The 15999-nt window shown below is 42.4% G+C and overlaps 1 protein-coding gene across 1 annotated transcript; it reads left to right on the plus strand.

Annotated features, from left to right (window-relative positions):
* Positions 1-3927: 3927 nt before the first annotated feature.
* LOC118371278 (zinc finger protein 239-like) lies at positions 3928-9273 on the plus strand. The gene is made up of 4 exons (XM_035756663.2): positions 3928-4127; positions 4581-4818; positions 5762-5875; positions 8541-9273. The coding sequence occupies exons 2-4, from the start codon at positions 4719-4721 to the stop codon at positions 9218-9220; spliced, it is 894 nt and encodes a 297-aa protein (XP_035612556.2). The 5' UTR covers positions 3928-4127; positions 4581-4718; the 3' UTR covers positions 9221-9273.
* The last annotated feature ends 6726 nt before the right edge of the window (positions 9274-15999 follow it).

The raw sequence follows: 15999 nt of genomic DNA on the forward strand, positions 1-15999 counted from the left end.
GCAAAACTGTTAATACCTAACTCGCTTCAAAATAACTTCACGGAGTCAAACTCATCCAAAAATGTTAATACCTAACTCGCTTCAAAATAACTTCACGGAGTCAAACTCATCCAAAAATGTTAATACCTAACTCGCTTCAAAATAACTTCACGGAGTCAAACTCATCCAAAAAATGTTAATACCTAACTCGCTTCAAAATAACTTCACGGAGTCAAACTCATCCAAAAATGTTAATACCTAACTCGCTTCTAAATAACTTCACGGAGTCAAACTCATCCAAAAATGTTAATACCTAACTCGCTTCAAAATAACTTCACGGAGTCAAACTCATCCAAAAATGTTAATACCTAACTCGCTTCAAAATAACTTCACGGAGTCAAACTCATCCAAAAAATGTTAATACCTAACTCGCTTCAAAATAACTTCACGGAGTCAAACTCATCCAAAAATGTTAATACCTAACTCGCTTCAAAATAACTTCACGGAGTCAAACTCATCCAAAAAATTGATATAATAGTTTCTTCTTCTTTATCACAGAAAATGCATATGTCCTCTAAGTCCATGAATTTAGACAAGTTATTACAAGGATTTCTTTTGTGCAAGATTTTATTAAAGTGAGTTTATTTTACTTTATCTTTGATTTACAAAAATGGGTGAGGGAGCAACAAAGCTTTCTTCCATTCAATTTCAGTAATATATGCATTACAGAATATATTTTCCTCTCGGAGAGATCTTGTTCTTGGAGTTAAAAATGTATATTTTATTACATTTCTTATCCAGCAGGTGGAAACCTTCTAACATAATTGGTGCATTTATCTTGACATGTTCTCCAAAACACAAATGAGATTTCATTAATTGAGTAAGTCCTGAAGGTATTGCTTTGCATATATAATTACATTATTTTATAATGTATTGAGAAGTTATATGCTTCTAAGAACTTCCTATAACAGACTATATTTCTTTCTTGATCAAATAAATCATGCACAAATATAATATTTCTTTCAACCACTTGGGGAAAATCAAAGAATTGCAAAAGTGCCTTTTATGGGGAGAAGTTGTGGACATAACATCGTTTCGAAGCTGAAAGGGCTTGTTCGTAACTCTTTGGACAGTTTGATGGGTAATTTTGGCGGAGAATAGTTGCACATCCACAAAAATTCAAGAATTAAGTATAAAGTACCATATAGACTCAAGAGCTAAGCATACATATTTTTTTTAATCAAGTTTATTTTTAAAGGTATGGTTGATATCAATGGAGTCTAGTACTTCTGTGACGATATGAGGTTGGACCCAGGAGCAGAAAAGAGACCAGGCAAACGAAAATACTTTACTGAGAAACGGTAACAGAAGGATTCCGGTAACACTGGAGCTAGAAACTCAGGAGACAAACGCACACGGCAAACGAATCAAGCTACTACAACGGGAAACAGAAAACACATCTTTCTTAAAGGGAAATCATAAGAAGTGATAGGAATCACCTGTTATTATTGTCTCAAGGATGGTCTCGGCCGCCCTGTGGTGACAGGTGGAACCATGACAACTTCAAGCCCACCTTCAGCTCTTTGGTTTGATACGTCAGACTTAAGTTTGCGTTCTTTATTTTTCCATGTACAGTCTAGGAAAGTTTTGTTGATATCCTTGCTGGTTCGATCAGCTACAAATAGGGAAAGAGCAGGGAGGACGAAACATGACAGACCCTCTGCTTTGTACAATTATTAAAGCCAGTTATTAAAGATGGATTTTGTTTTCCTTCATCTCTGAGAGACATTGAGATGTTGACGGACATTAACGTTTTTCGCCATGTGCACCGCTAAATATTTCACATGATCTTTCACTGGAATATTCTCAACAGATTGGTAATTTGAGTTATGCAGCAGGGACAATATTTTGCATTTATTTAAATTAAGTTACAGACCAGAAGCAGAACAGAATGATTTGATAATATGAAGTGCAATAGCAACTTGATCCTTGTCTTTTAGAAACAGAGCTGTATCGTCTGCTAAATTAGATATTTTTTGTTATTTTATGCCTCCTCCATCACCATGGGCCCCTAGTCAGCTGACTCCTCTATGTTGACCACGGTCCCCTTCTCTGCCTCCTCCATCACCATGGGCCCCTAGTCAGCTGACTCCTCTATGTTGACCACGGTCACCTTCTCTGCCTCCTCCATCACCATGGGCCCCTAGTCAGCTGACTCCTCTATGTTGACCACGGTCCCCTTCTCTGCCTCCTCCATCACCATGGGCCCCTAGTCAGCTGACTCCTCTATGTTGACCACGGTCACCTTCTCTGCCTCCTCCATCACCATGGGCCCCTAGTCACTTGACTCCTCTATGTTGACCAAGGTCATCTTCTCTGCCTCCTCCATCACCATGGGCCCCTAGTCAGCTGACTCCTCTATGTTGACCACGGTCACCTTCTCTGCCTCCTCCATCACCATGGGCCCCTAGTCAGCTGACTTCTCTATGTTGACCACGGTCCCCTTCTCTGCCTCCTCCATCATCATGGGCCCCTAGTCAGCTGACTCCTCTATGTTGACCAAGGTCATCTTCTCTGCCTCCTCTATCACCATGGGCCCCTAGTCAGCTGACTCCTCTATGTTGACCACGGTCACCTTCTCTGCCTCCTCCATCACCATGGGCCCCTAGTCAGCTGACTTCTCTATGTTGACCAAGGTCCCCTTCTCTGCCTCCTCCATCACCATGGGCCCCTAGTCAGCTGACTCCTCTATGTTGACCAAGGTCATCTTCTCTGCCTCCTCTATCACCATGGGCCCCTAGTCAGCTGACTCCTCTATGTTGACCACGGTCCCCTTCTCTGCCTCCTCCATCACCATGGGCCCCTAGTCAGCTGACTTCTCTATGTTGACCACGGTCCCCTTCTCTGCCTCCTCCATCACCATGGGCCCCTAGTCAGCTGACTTCTCTATGTTGACCACGGTCCCCTTCTCTGCCTCCTCCATCACCATGGGCCCCTAGTCAGCTGACTCCTCTATGTTGACCACGGTCCCCTTCTCTGCCTCCTCCATCCTGGGCCCCTAGTCCATCTATGTTGACCACGGTCCCCTTCTCTGCCTCCTCCATCACCATGGGCCCCTAGTCAGCTGACTCCTCTATGTTGACCACGGTCCCCTTCTCTGCCTCCTCCATCACCATGGGCCCCTAGTCAGCTGACTCCTCTATGTTGACCACGGTCCCCTTCTCTGCCTCCTCCATCACCATGGGCCCCTAGTCAGCTGACTTCTCTATGTTGACCACGGTCCCCTTCTCTGCCTCCTCCATCACCATGAGTTTTATCTGATCTTAAATGGTTAGATCTGGAACCTTTAAATTTTTTTTTTTTTTACAGGGTTCCCCTACAGGCAAAAATGGTGGCCCAAATCATTTTTTTTTGTGTGTGTGAGTGTACTGGGAATAACATGTCAATATACTGTCAACAATGTTTCACTGCGCAAGACCCAAATGATTTTCTCCGATAATTGTAATGGTTGTGCAGACAGGACATACCAGTAATTTTTTCTATTGGACACACAGGTCAATAAATAAACTAGCTGATCACAAATCTAATTAAAATGTTAAATACAATTGTTTATTATATTATTATATGTTAGATGCAGAGTAAATAATGCAGAGTAATTGTTTTATATCTTAAGTTTGGTGAGGAATACAGCATAATAAAGTTGATTAATTACATGGTCAGTTCCGAGTGAGCGTAAAACCCCAAGCGGATGCATTACTTTTATACATCCAGTGAAATATCTGTCTCATTGTTCAATGGTCGGCGATAGTAGCTCATTCCGCTCATTATTGGCTCTTTTCACCGGAGAAACCCCTCTCCAATTTCATCGTGGGGGACAATAACCACAACCTGAGGAATGATTGTATTATGCCCTGCGATGCACCCTCCCGCAGACAGGTGGCGTACCTCTACGTTTGTGTAGTTTGACAAGCCCAGTCATTCGAAAAAGAAGAAGTGAAAATTTGCCATCGGTTTGTTTGTTTTTTATTAGTAGGAGATATTAAACCATAAGTAATACTGTATTCGATAAACAATGGACACATAACGGAATCCAGTACACAAATAAAACAAACTATTTATGATTCCGTTTTAGCGAAGCAAGGCTTCAGGTAAGAACGACCTTAAAGAGGAGTCTGTTTCAGGACAAATGGACAGGCAAGGCCTGGTCAAGTCAGTTTTTTTTTATCAAAGTGAATTGTAATAAAAGCCGCGTCCCTTCTAGACAAACCCGCAAGGACTGGCTAATGTTACTCAACTATTTGCTAAAGTTAATCAAACTGAAAAAGAAATGCCATCACATACTTTATCAAAATAGGCAAATGTGTAGCTAACTAACGTTAGCAATACATTGTGGCGAAAACCCTAAATAACGTTAGTTAACTACGGTTATGTTGCAATTTGTGACATTATTTCGTAACTTATCCAGCCGAGACCCGGTACTGGTAAATAAATTAGCGTAACAACACTGATTAAATCACTGTCTACATCAGAAAACAATGGCTATGTGTGCTAACTAGATAGCAAGTCACCAAATTACATAACAGCCCTTGCATTTTATACAGGTTTTTCAGGTTGTTTATCTATCTGATCTTTACTTAATACGGAGAGTGAAGATAACTAGCCGTTCTCCACCACAAACTGAGCCCAAGACTATACTGACTGGGTCCTGACTGACAACATCACTGGGCACCGCAGGAGAAATGGCATCAGTGAAAGACAGCAGTCAAACACTCCTGTTGAATATCATCACGAAAGATAAAGAGGAGGAAGTGAAGATTTGGGAATGTGATGATTATCCAGGTAAGAAGAGAAAAGGGTTTTTATCAACAGCGTTTACAACCAAGGTAAGAGAGCAGGGGTGTATTCATTAGTTGCAGAATGTATCAAAAACCTTGGTCTATTGCAAAACGTTTACAACAGAAACCGTTTACAATGTAAATAAGAGTTTTTCATTGGATAAATTCAGGTTGGTCCCTTCCTGTTTTGTGCCTTTTGCTTCTGTTCGGTTCCTTGTGTAGGTCCATAAGTTATTGGACTGTATACTGAATACTGTATTCTCCACATGGCTCATTCACATTTTTCTACCACTGTACATTGCATTGTGTTACTGTTCTACACAACTCATGTTCATGTTTACCTTTACATTTGAGTCATTTTACAGATGCTCTTATCTGCCTTTGTGACAGGTTAAAGGAAATATTCATAGCCTGTTATACATTAAAAACTATTAGTAAGTTCAGAGGGGAGAAATACCTTGCTCAAGGGCACATCGACAGATTCCCCCCCCACACCACCACCATCTAGTTGGCTCGGGGATCTGACTCTGCGACCTCTCGGTTACTGGCCAAACAGTTTGCTACCGTGTGCACTTAAGATTACATCCCAGGTTTTATCAACAGCGGTTACACTTTTCCTCTGGTCCTCGAGGGCCACAGTGACAGCTGGTTTTCATACTTGCCTTTTAGTGAGAGACTGATTTCTATTAGAATATTATTTTTAAGATGCCAATTATATATATATTTTTTTAAACTTAAGATACCTGGGTCTGTTGTTGATCGAGGCAGGCAGATATCAAGTAGGCAGTTAGGTCATTTAGTTGCACGCCAATCACTTTGTTACATGGTTTTAGTATTTATTTTATTTCCTCGAGTGAATGCAACATGTTAGTTTAGACGCAATGCATTTGTCACATTTTGACACGTTTTTTTTTTTTTTTTTTTTTTTTCTATTCTCATTTACACAGGAGAGAGTCCAGACATGGCCTCTGTAGAGCTGGCAGGCAGCAGTCAAACACTGGGGCTGAATGTCACCATTAATGAAGAGCAGAAGGAAGACATTGAGGAATCTGCTGATCATGGTAAGAGCAGATTTGATGTATTATTTTTAGGCACGTCAGATGATCCAGGAACACACATTAGTTGATCTAACGGGTTTAAGGCCCACTCCAGCTATCTTTGACCTTTTCCAGTAATAAAAGTAAAGCACAAGCATTTCGCTACACCCCGCAATAACATCTGCTGAACATGTGCATGTGACCAATAACATCTGCTGTGAGCAATAACATCTGCTGAACATGTGCATGTGACCAATAACAACTGCTGAACATGTGCACGTGACCAATAACATCTGCTGAACATGTGCATGTGACCAATAACATCTGCTGAACATGTGCATGTGACCAATAACATCTGCTGAACATGTGCATGTGACCAATAACATCTGCTGAACATGTGCATGTGACCAATAACATCTGCTGAACATGTGCATGTGACCAATAACATCTGCTGAACATGTGCATGTGACCAATAACATCTGCTGAACATGTACATGTGACCAATAACATTTGATTTGAAGTATATTCCAAGTATAAATTCAGTAAAGTATAAACACATAAGGGTGAAATAATATGTTTAGACACAATTACGAAATTCAAAGGTTTGGCAATTAAAGGAGTTGCATGTGGAAACAATAGAGAAGCAATTGAGGACAAAAGAGTACCCCACCACCACCACCACCACACTTTTACCACGTCAGAGGACACCTAGAGGTTGACACGGGAGTGAAAATTAATTATTGTCCTGACAATTTTTTCCCCTGTACTGTCCTGATCTCGCAACAATTCTTTAACTCCGGAACATTCTTGTCCCTTCCTGATAAAAACCACTCCCATCTCGTGCTCTTTTTTTGCCCGCAGAAATATGTAGGCTATTGCGTTGGTTTACCAAGTGTTATAAAAAAACATGAGCTGGCACACACGCAGAAAAAATATTTTGTGTGGAGTTGCTGACTAACGGCGAATAAACTATACAAATAGTTTATTAAATTACCTAAATGGTTTTATAGTTTACCAAGTATTGAAAATGATTTTGTTAATGCAATATGCGACTGTGATGTGGTTGTTTTGCCCAAGTCTCTCTGGATAAGAGCGTATTCTAAATGTAGATGGATTAAGGCTGCAGGTGAGGACAGAGACCCCAGCGGGATGGTCTGCTCAGCACAGCACTGAGCACATTAAACTGCAGCCTACAGCTGAGCACTGAGCACATTAAACTGTAGCCTACAGCTGAGCACTGAGCACATTAAACTGTAGCCTACAGCTGAGCACTGAGCACATTAAACTGTAGCCTACAGCTGAGCACTGAGCACATTAAACTGTAGCCTACAGCTGAGCACTGAGCACATTAAACTGTAGCCTACAGCTGAGCACAGCACCGACATAAAACTGTAGCCTACAACTCAGCTCAGCACCGGCCTACAGCTCAGCTCAGCACCGGCCTACAGCTGAGCAAGCACCGGCATAAAACTGTAGCCTACAACTCAGCACAGCACCGGCCTACAGCTCAGCTCAGCACCGGCCTACAGCTGAGCACAGCACCGGCATAAAACTGTAGCCTACAACTCAGCACAGCACCGGCCTACAGCTCAGCACAGCACCGGCCTACAGCTCAGCACAGCACCGGCCTACAGCTCAGCACAGCACCGGCCTACAGCTCAGCACAGCACCGGCCTACAGCTCAGCACAGCACCGGCCTACAGCTCAGCACAGCACCGGCCTACAGCTCAGCACAGCACCGGCCTACAGCTCAGCACAGCACCGGCCTACAGCTCAGCACAGCACCGGCCTACAGCTGAGCACTGAGCACACATTTACAACATGAACATAGAACATTTTTAAAACCCTGAGTGCCAGTACTGCATAAGTCAATCTATTTTCATTTCTCTCTTCACCTCTGATGGCATGGGTTTAGTTAAATATGCAAACAATTTGGTTTGAAGGTAAAGTTGTTGAAAGTATGAGCAGCTATGCCGCTTCAGGCCGCGTGTCGCTCTCTCCGGTTGGTAGCCTATTTGTTTAAACCGCAGCATTTTTTTACAAGCCGTGTACTGGCTTCCTTCACAACTCCCATCAAATTTAGGTAAAACATTTTTTTTTCTTTCCTTGTCTCTAATGTTAATGTTAGTGATGGGTCCTAGAGGACTTGATGGAAGGGGAAGTGTGGAAATGACTTTAATTTTTGTAAAGGTTTTTATTAAGTAAACTATGTTAGGCCTCTACCCTACACAGTTGTTGTTTATATAAAATGCTCCTCACATGATATATTTCCACCTAAAAAAACAAAGGAAATTTTACACTATCCCTGTACTGTAGACTGTTGATCCTGTCCCGTCCTGTCTTGAACTAGACTCTAGAATTTCACTCCCATTCCTGCCAGAATCTCACAAAACCCGCTGAATTCCTGTTCCTGTGTTAAGCTCTAACCTGGACCAACCATTGAGATGTGCCTTTTGTTAAGTACATCGGGTGATAGGAAGTCTGGAGTGGGTCTTTAAAGATGCTCAACAGCGGTATTGTCACTTAGAGAAGAAGATAAAGCCGACGTAGCATTCATTTCAAGCAGAATAGTGATGTAACTCCTTTTCAGTAATGCTTTATCAGGCACATTTCTTATTTTTAATTTGATCCAATTATTATGGATGTGTACTGCACCTGTTCACCAGTTTTTATGTTGTCATTCACACAGGAGAGACCTCTAACTCCTCTGAGCAAGTGGAGACATTTCCTGCATCTGGGAAGAAACATCAGGAAGGGACCAAAACTAAGAGGTCTCGCCACTGCCCACACTGTGAGGAGAGCTTCCCATTCCCATCATATCTTGAAAGACACCTTCGAAAACATTCTGGAGAGAAGCCTTATTCCTGCTCTGTTTGTGGGAGGAGTTTTTCCCAACTGAGTGGGTTGAACGTGCACCAGCGAACACACACTGGAGAGAAGCCTCACCGTTGTCCTCACTGTGAGGAGAGTTTCCCATTTCCATCATATCTTGAAAGACACCTACGAAAGCATTCTGGAGAGAAGCCTTATTCCTGCTCTGACTGTGGGATGAGTTTTTCTCAACTGAGTGGCTTGAACGTGCACCAGCGAACACACACTGGAGAGAAGCCTCACCACTGTCCTCACTGTGAGAAGAGTTTCCCATTCCTATCATATCTTGAAAGACACCTGCGAAAACATTCTGGAGAGAAGCCTTACTGCTGCTCTGACTGTGGGAAATGCTTCACAACATCAAGTCATTTAACCTCCCATCGCCGAGTTCACACAGGGGAGAAGCCTTACTCCTGCTCTGACTGTGGGAAGAGTTTCCCATTTCCATCATATCTTGAACGACACCTGCGGAAACATGCTAACCATTGTGTTATATGAAGGTCATGTGGTGGCAACCAGCACTGAACAATACATTTTTGGCCAGCAGTCAACCCAGCCGGCCGGCAGTCAACCCAGCCGGCCGGCAGTCAACCCAGCCGGCCGGCAGTCAACCCAGCCGGCCGGCAGTCAACCCAGCCGGCCGGCAGTCAACCCAGCCGGCCGGCAGTCAACCCAGCCGGCCGGCAGTCAACCCAGCCGGCCGGCAGTCAACCCAGCCGGCCAAACCATCCACTGTTGTTCACTGGAATCGTCATTAAGTCGAAGAGGAATCGGTTCAAGGAGTGAAGTCAGGATAGATGATCCTTTCCTCCAAAACATATGAATCCCATATCATCTGTTTTATATGTGCCAAGTTTATTGAGGGGGCAGAGGTTACAGTTTAGGCTTAAAGCCTGTTTTGTATGAATTATTATAAGTGGTGTCCAGCACAACCTATGACAAAGCTTACAATGAATTAATTGATGGTTTGGGTTCTTTGATCAGTGAAATGATCTTCTCCCAGACATTCTCCTAGTCAATAGCATCATCATCATCATCATCAGACAAATACTTTACCTATGATTTAACCATTTGGAAGATATTTTTGCGTTAGTAATTGAAGATGGAAAATAAATAGCAGACACCAAACCTCTGGACAAATTTGTACCCAAAGGGACACCATAGGCACAAAGTGCAGACTGTAGACTAAGATAGAGACAAAGTTCCTGGAAACTAGGGAGACCCTCTGAGTTAAATATATCTCCTAGGTTTTTGATCCCTTTTTCACACCAGGCTTTTGGCTCAAATGGTTTATTACCTGAAAGTAATAGCCTTGTTATGCCATAGAGGGGTATAGAGATGCCACTTCCAGTTACCACCTGGAAGTGGACAGATCCATGACAGATCCATGTAAACGTAACTGGTGCCGTAGACTCTGTCTGGAAGGAATGGGATGCGTGTGCTAACGAACGCCAGTAGGTCTGGTGTTTTGGAGTTTTCGTCACTGATTTATTTGGACAACTCATGATTTCGCAGAGGTTAGCGTCTTCCGAGATTTCGGAAGTAGAGGGGGACATTCGATTCGTCACTAGCAAAGAGAGGCAGAGAGAGAGAGAGAGAGTGAAGCTTCTCATTTTCTAGAATCTCTTAATCCCTTTCTCTTAACATATGGACCTAGAATTGTAATCGTGCAGCTGACCATTTACACAACACTTTAGTTCTGGATTAACCAACTATACCATTTACACACTTCTCAACATTCCTCAAGTTCTTTACTGCATTGGAGATAATAGAACTGTAATATACTATAACATGCATTTCTTAGTATACTATAAAAAATAACACATCTTTCAATCTAATAAGGGGAAACTAATTCCTTTTCAATAACTCCCAAGAGACTGGTGTAGACTGATGAACCATGATATAAGTGATTGACCATTAAGACGTCCGCATGCTTCCCAGCCCAAACAGGTCCTTTGTAGTACCTCAAACAGGTCCTTTGTAGTACCTCAAACAGGTCCTTTGTAGTACCTCAAACTGGTCCTTTGTAGTACCTCAAACTGGTCCTTTGTAGTACCTCAAACTGGATCTTTGTAGTACCTCAAACAGGTCCTTTGTAGTACCTCAAACAGGTCCTTTGTAGTACCTCAAACTGGTCCTTTGTAGTACCTCAAACTGGTCCTTTGTAGTACCTCAAACTGGTCCTTTGTAGTACCTCAAACTGGTCCTTTGTAGTACCTCAAACTGGTCCTTTGTAGTACCTCAAACAGGTCTTTTGTAGTACCTCAAACAGGTCCTTTGTAGTACCTCAAACAGGTCCTTTGTAGTACCTCAAACAGGTCCTTTGTAGTACCTCAAACAGGTCCTTTGTAGTACCTCAAACAGGTCCTTTGTAGTACCTCAAACAGGTCCTTTGTAGTACCTCAAACTGGATCTTTGTAGTACCTCAAACTGGATCTTTGTAGTACCTCAAACAGGTCCTTTGTAGTACCTCAAACTGGATCTTTGCCATTCCATAAAGGTATTTGTGTACATGTTTATTGAGTAAGTTTACATTCCTGCTGACTGTCAAAAGAGGAATTTTAAGATTTTGGGAATATGATGATTAACCAGGTAATCGAGCAGGTTTTATTACCAGCGATACGCGACCTGGTCACTGATAATAAAAGGCTTTACCCTGAATTCAGATCTCGTCCCCGCTGGATAAATCTCAACAGAAGATCTTAAGTGTTGTTTCCTTCTGAAGTAAACAATCCAGCCACATTTTTGTCGAGAAGGTATGCTGCTTTTGTCAAAATTAACTTTTTGTGGCGGATGATAATTAATGTAGCAGGTTAGGAAAATTAGGTTTAATGTTAGGAAAAGAGTTAGGTTTGGCTAAAGTGACATAAGCGTCCGTGTTATACGGGCTCCCGAGTGGCGCAGCGGTCCAAGGCACCTCATCGCAGTGCTAGAGGCGTCACTACAGACACCCTGATTCGAATCCAGGCTGGATCACAACCTGCCTTGATTGGCAGTCCCATAGGGCGGCGCACAATTCACCCAGCGTCATCCAGGTTTGGCCGGTGTAGGCAGTCATTGTAAATAATAATTAGTTCTTAATCTGACTTGCCTAGTAAAATAAAGATTAAATAAAATAAAAAATGTACTGCTTGGATGCCACCTGCTGGTAAGGTGCTGAACTGTTAGTTTATAGACCGGATGCCATTGTTCAGCAGGCGGTATATACATTTACATTTACATTTAAGTCATTTAGCAGACGCTCTTATCCAGAGCGACTTACAAATTGGTGCATTCACCTTATGACATCCAGTGGAACAGCCACTTTACAATAGTGCATCTAAATCTTTTAGGGGGGGGGGGGGTGAGAAGGATTACTTTATCCTATCCTAGGTATTCCTTAAAGAGTAAAGAATATAGAAGTTGTTACATGCTGCCTAAGGCACTGTTGGCTTCTTCATTAAAACTACATGAAACACGTGCTATCCGGGATCCATACCCCATTGCATTTGACATTACAGACGAATATTATTTGGTTTTATCCCAGTATATCGCTATTCGATTAGCTGACTCTCCCTCGACTCTTTGGTAGCTAACTCAGCTGTCAAATCGTTAAGTCCCTGCTCTCTCTTTACATTATATCTGCTGGCTTTTATGTTGTGTTCAGCGAGTTTGTGCCTGTGCTCGTCTCGGTGGTGTTCTCTGGCTTAGTACTTCACTACATTACCAAAAGTATATGGACACCTGCTGGTAGAATATATTAATATGTCATTTGTACCACCTCCTTTGCCGCTATAACAGCCTCCACTCTTCTGGGAAGGCTTTCTACTAGATGTTGGAACATTGTTGTGGGGACTTGTTTCCATTCAGCCACAAGAGCAGTAGTGAGGTTGAGCGCTGATGTTGTTGGGCGATTAGGTCTGGCTCGCAGTCGGCGTTCCAATTCATCCAAAAGGTGTTTGATGGGATTGAGGTCAGGTCTATGTGCAGGAAAATCAAGTTTTTCCACACCGATCTCGACAAACCATTTCTCATCTGCGGGATCGTCTGAAACCAGTCACCCGGACAGCTGATGAAACCGGGAAGCATTTTTGTCTTTAATAAAGACCTTTTGTGTAGAAACTAATTTTGATTGTCTGAGCCTGGCTCCGTAGTGTGTGGTCTGTTCCATCCCAGGCCCAGCCACGCCCCTTCCCAGTCATGAAATTCATAGGTTAGGGCCTAATCAATTTATTTCAATTGACTGAGTTCCTTATATGAACTGTAAAAATAGTAAAATCATATAAATTATTGCATGTCGCGTTTTACAAAATTTGTTCAGTATAGATAAATCCTTGACGCAATAATCCCAGAGGCAGAACAAGTCGAACAGTTCATTGAAGGACGAAAAAAAAACAACCGAAGAGCAGACAAGGTACTAAACAATTAGCACAGGCAGGAATTATTTTCCACTTTCCTTTTAAACCAGAGGCAAGCCTGCGGGAGCAGAAGTCAGAGCTGCCTCGACTGGAGTAGCGGAGCAGGATCATGCGGCCCCCACATGTGGGGAATCTAATTGGTTGTTTACATCACACCTCCTCGTGATTGATGGATTGTAGCTCGCCACTGCCAACACTGCATGGCTTGTGGCTGACTTTAGCCAACTCAAACTAGCTAACGCAGAGTAGATTCTCCATATGTGACCCGTTTCAGGAAACTAGGCGTATGTCTCGGGTAACAAATTCACAGGAGAGCCGCTTGAACGTAACCTCTTTTTTTAAAATGAAAATGCCTGTTTTGGGGGCAGAAATGCCTTCTGTAACGTGAACTTTCATGTGCCTTAATAATAACAAACTTGTATACCATCTGTAAATACCAATAAAATGGTTAAATTTTGATCCATGTTGGTTTAGCCACAGAAAAAACAGCAACCTTCCCATTAGCCATGATTGGCTGAGGTAATGAGTGGGCTGGACAGGCCGAGAGGTGAGTTTGGATTGGTCTGCCATATAGCACGCTTCTGTCTATTTGAGCTGGTCAGTATTGCTCTACACTTTCTGGAGGACCGAGTTTTGAAATCAGTGGAATTCGAGTGTGATTGCTAACGAGAAAACACCTGTCTCCGGATGACATCTTCTTCACACTAAGGGAAACCATGGCATATGTGACAGGAGACAATTGATGATGCATATGGGTAAGATATTCTTGCTGGCTACATTTTCAGATATTACACGTTTCTAATTTTGACAGTCTTTTAATTTCAAGTTACGTTAGCTAGCTAACGTTACGTGTATGATCTTATTATTCGTATCTCAGAGCCATTTGTTTGGCTGGTTATAGCCTAATGTTCGCCATCTAACATTGAACCTGGTTGGTTAGCTCCCTGCAAATTCATGCAAGTTAGTAACAAGTGCTCAGCATACGTGGGAATCACTAACCTTTGATGATCTTCATCAGATGACACTCATAGGACTTAATGTTACACAATATATGTATGTTTTGTTTGATAAAGTTCATATTTATATCAGAAAATCTCAGTAATCATTGGCGTGTTATGTTCATTCGTTCCAAAAACATCCAGTGATTTTTGCAGAGAGCCACATCAATTTACAGAAATACTCATCATAAATGTTGATGAAAATACAAATGTTATGCATGGAACTTTAGATAAACTTCTCCTTAATGCAACCGCTGTGTCAGATTTCAAAAAAGCTTTACCAAAAAAGCAAACCATGTAATAATCTGAGTACAGCGCTCAGACAACAAAACAGCCAAACAGATATCCACCATGTTGTGCAGTCAACAGAAGTCAGAAATAGCATGATAAATATTCACTTACCTTTGATGATCTTCATCAGAATGCACTCCCAGGAATCCCAGTTCCACAATAAATGTTTGATTTGTTCGATAAAGTCCCTCATTTATGTCCAAATACCTCCTTGTTGTTCGCGCGTTTAGTACACAATCCAAAATCACGACGCGCCGGTAAGTCCATGCGAAAGTTCAGACTAAAAGTTATATTACAGTTTGTAGAAACATGTCAAATGAAGTATAGAATCAATTTTTGGGATGTTTTTATCATAAATCTTCAATAATGTTCCAACCGGAGAATTTCTTTGTCTGTAGAAAAGCAATGGAACTCGAGCTAACTTTCACATGAACGCGCGTCACGAGCTCATGGCACTCTGCCAGACACCTTGCCAGACACCTTCCCCTCTCATTCGGCCCCCCTTCACAGTAGAAGCCTCAAACAAGGTTCTGAAGACTGTTGACATCTAGTGGAAGCCTTAGGAACTGCAATGTGACCAATATCCCACTCTCTTCGATAGGGCATGAGTTTAAAAACGGAAACCTCCGATTTCCCACTTACTGGTTGGATTTTTCTTAGGTTTTTGCCTGCCATATGAGTTCTGTTATACACACAGACATCATTCAAATATTTTTTGAAACTTCAGAGTGTTTTCTATCCAAATCCACTAATAATATGCATGTCTTATCAACTGGGCCTGAGTAGCAGGCAGTTTACTCCGGGCACCTTATTCATCTAAGCTACTCAATACTGGCCCCCAGGCCCAAAGAAGTGTCTTAACATGCAATTGTGAACTCAGTGCTGACAAGCCTTTCCGCTGTTCACATTGTTAGAAGACATACAAAGAGTGTTCAGATCTTACGGAACACATGCGAGTATACTCTAGAGAGAAGCCTCACCACTGCTCTGACCCGGGGCTAACATTTTCGACAGTGTAGGCTTTAAAGAAACACAGGCAGTTACAATGTCAGGAAATATCACACGGTGTCGTTAGATCTTAATCAACACTTGCAAGTACATTCTATCAGTGCCCTAACTGTAAGAAGAGGTACTCACATAAAGGGCATCTTAAAGAACACTTGCATTTACATATCGGTGAGAGATCTTACCACAGGTCTCACTGTGAGAAGACGTTCAACAGAGCATCAGACCTTACTCAACATCTGTACACACACACTGGAAAGAAGCCTCATCAATGTCCTATTTGTGACAAAAGTTTTTCACGTTCCAAAGAATTAAAAGCTACCACATCAGGGAGAAAGACCTTATATTTGTTCTGACTGTGGAGAGCGCTTTGGTCTAAAAATCTGACCTTACAGCCCACAAGTGAACACACAATAGGGAAAGGCATGCCCAGTGCCCCATCTGTGATAAGAGTAGTGCAGCGCTGCATCTCAGTGCTAGAGGCGAAACACAGACCCTGGTTTGATTCCAGGCTGTATCACAACCGGCCGTGATTGGGAGTCCCGTAGGGCTGCGCACAATAGACCCAGCGTCGTCCTGGTCTGGC

Source organism: Oncorhynchus keta, chromosome 35, assembly GCF_023373465.1.
Source record: "Oncorhynchus keta strain PuntledgeMale-10-30-2019 chromosome 35, Oket_V2, whole genome shotgun sequence".
Classification (NCBI taxonomy): domain Eukaryota; kingdom Metazoa; phylum Chordata; class Actinopteri; order Salmoniformes; family Salmonidae; genus Oncorhynchus; species Oncorhynchus keta.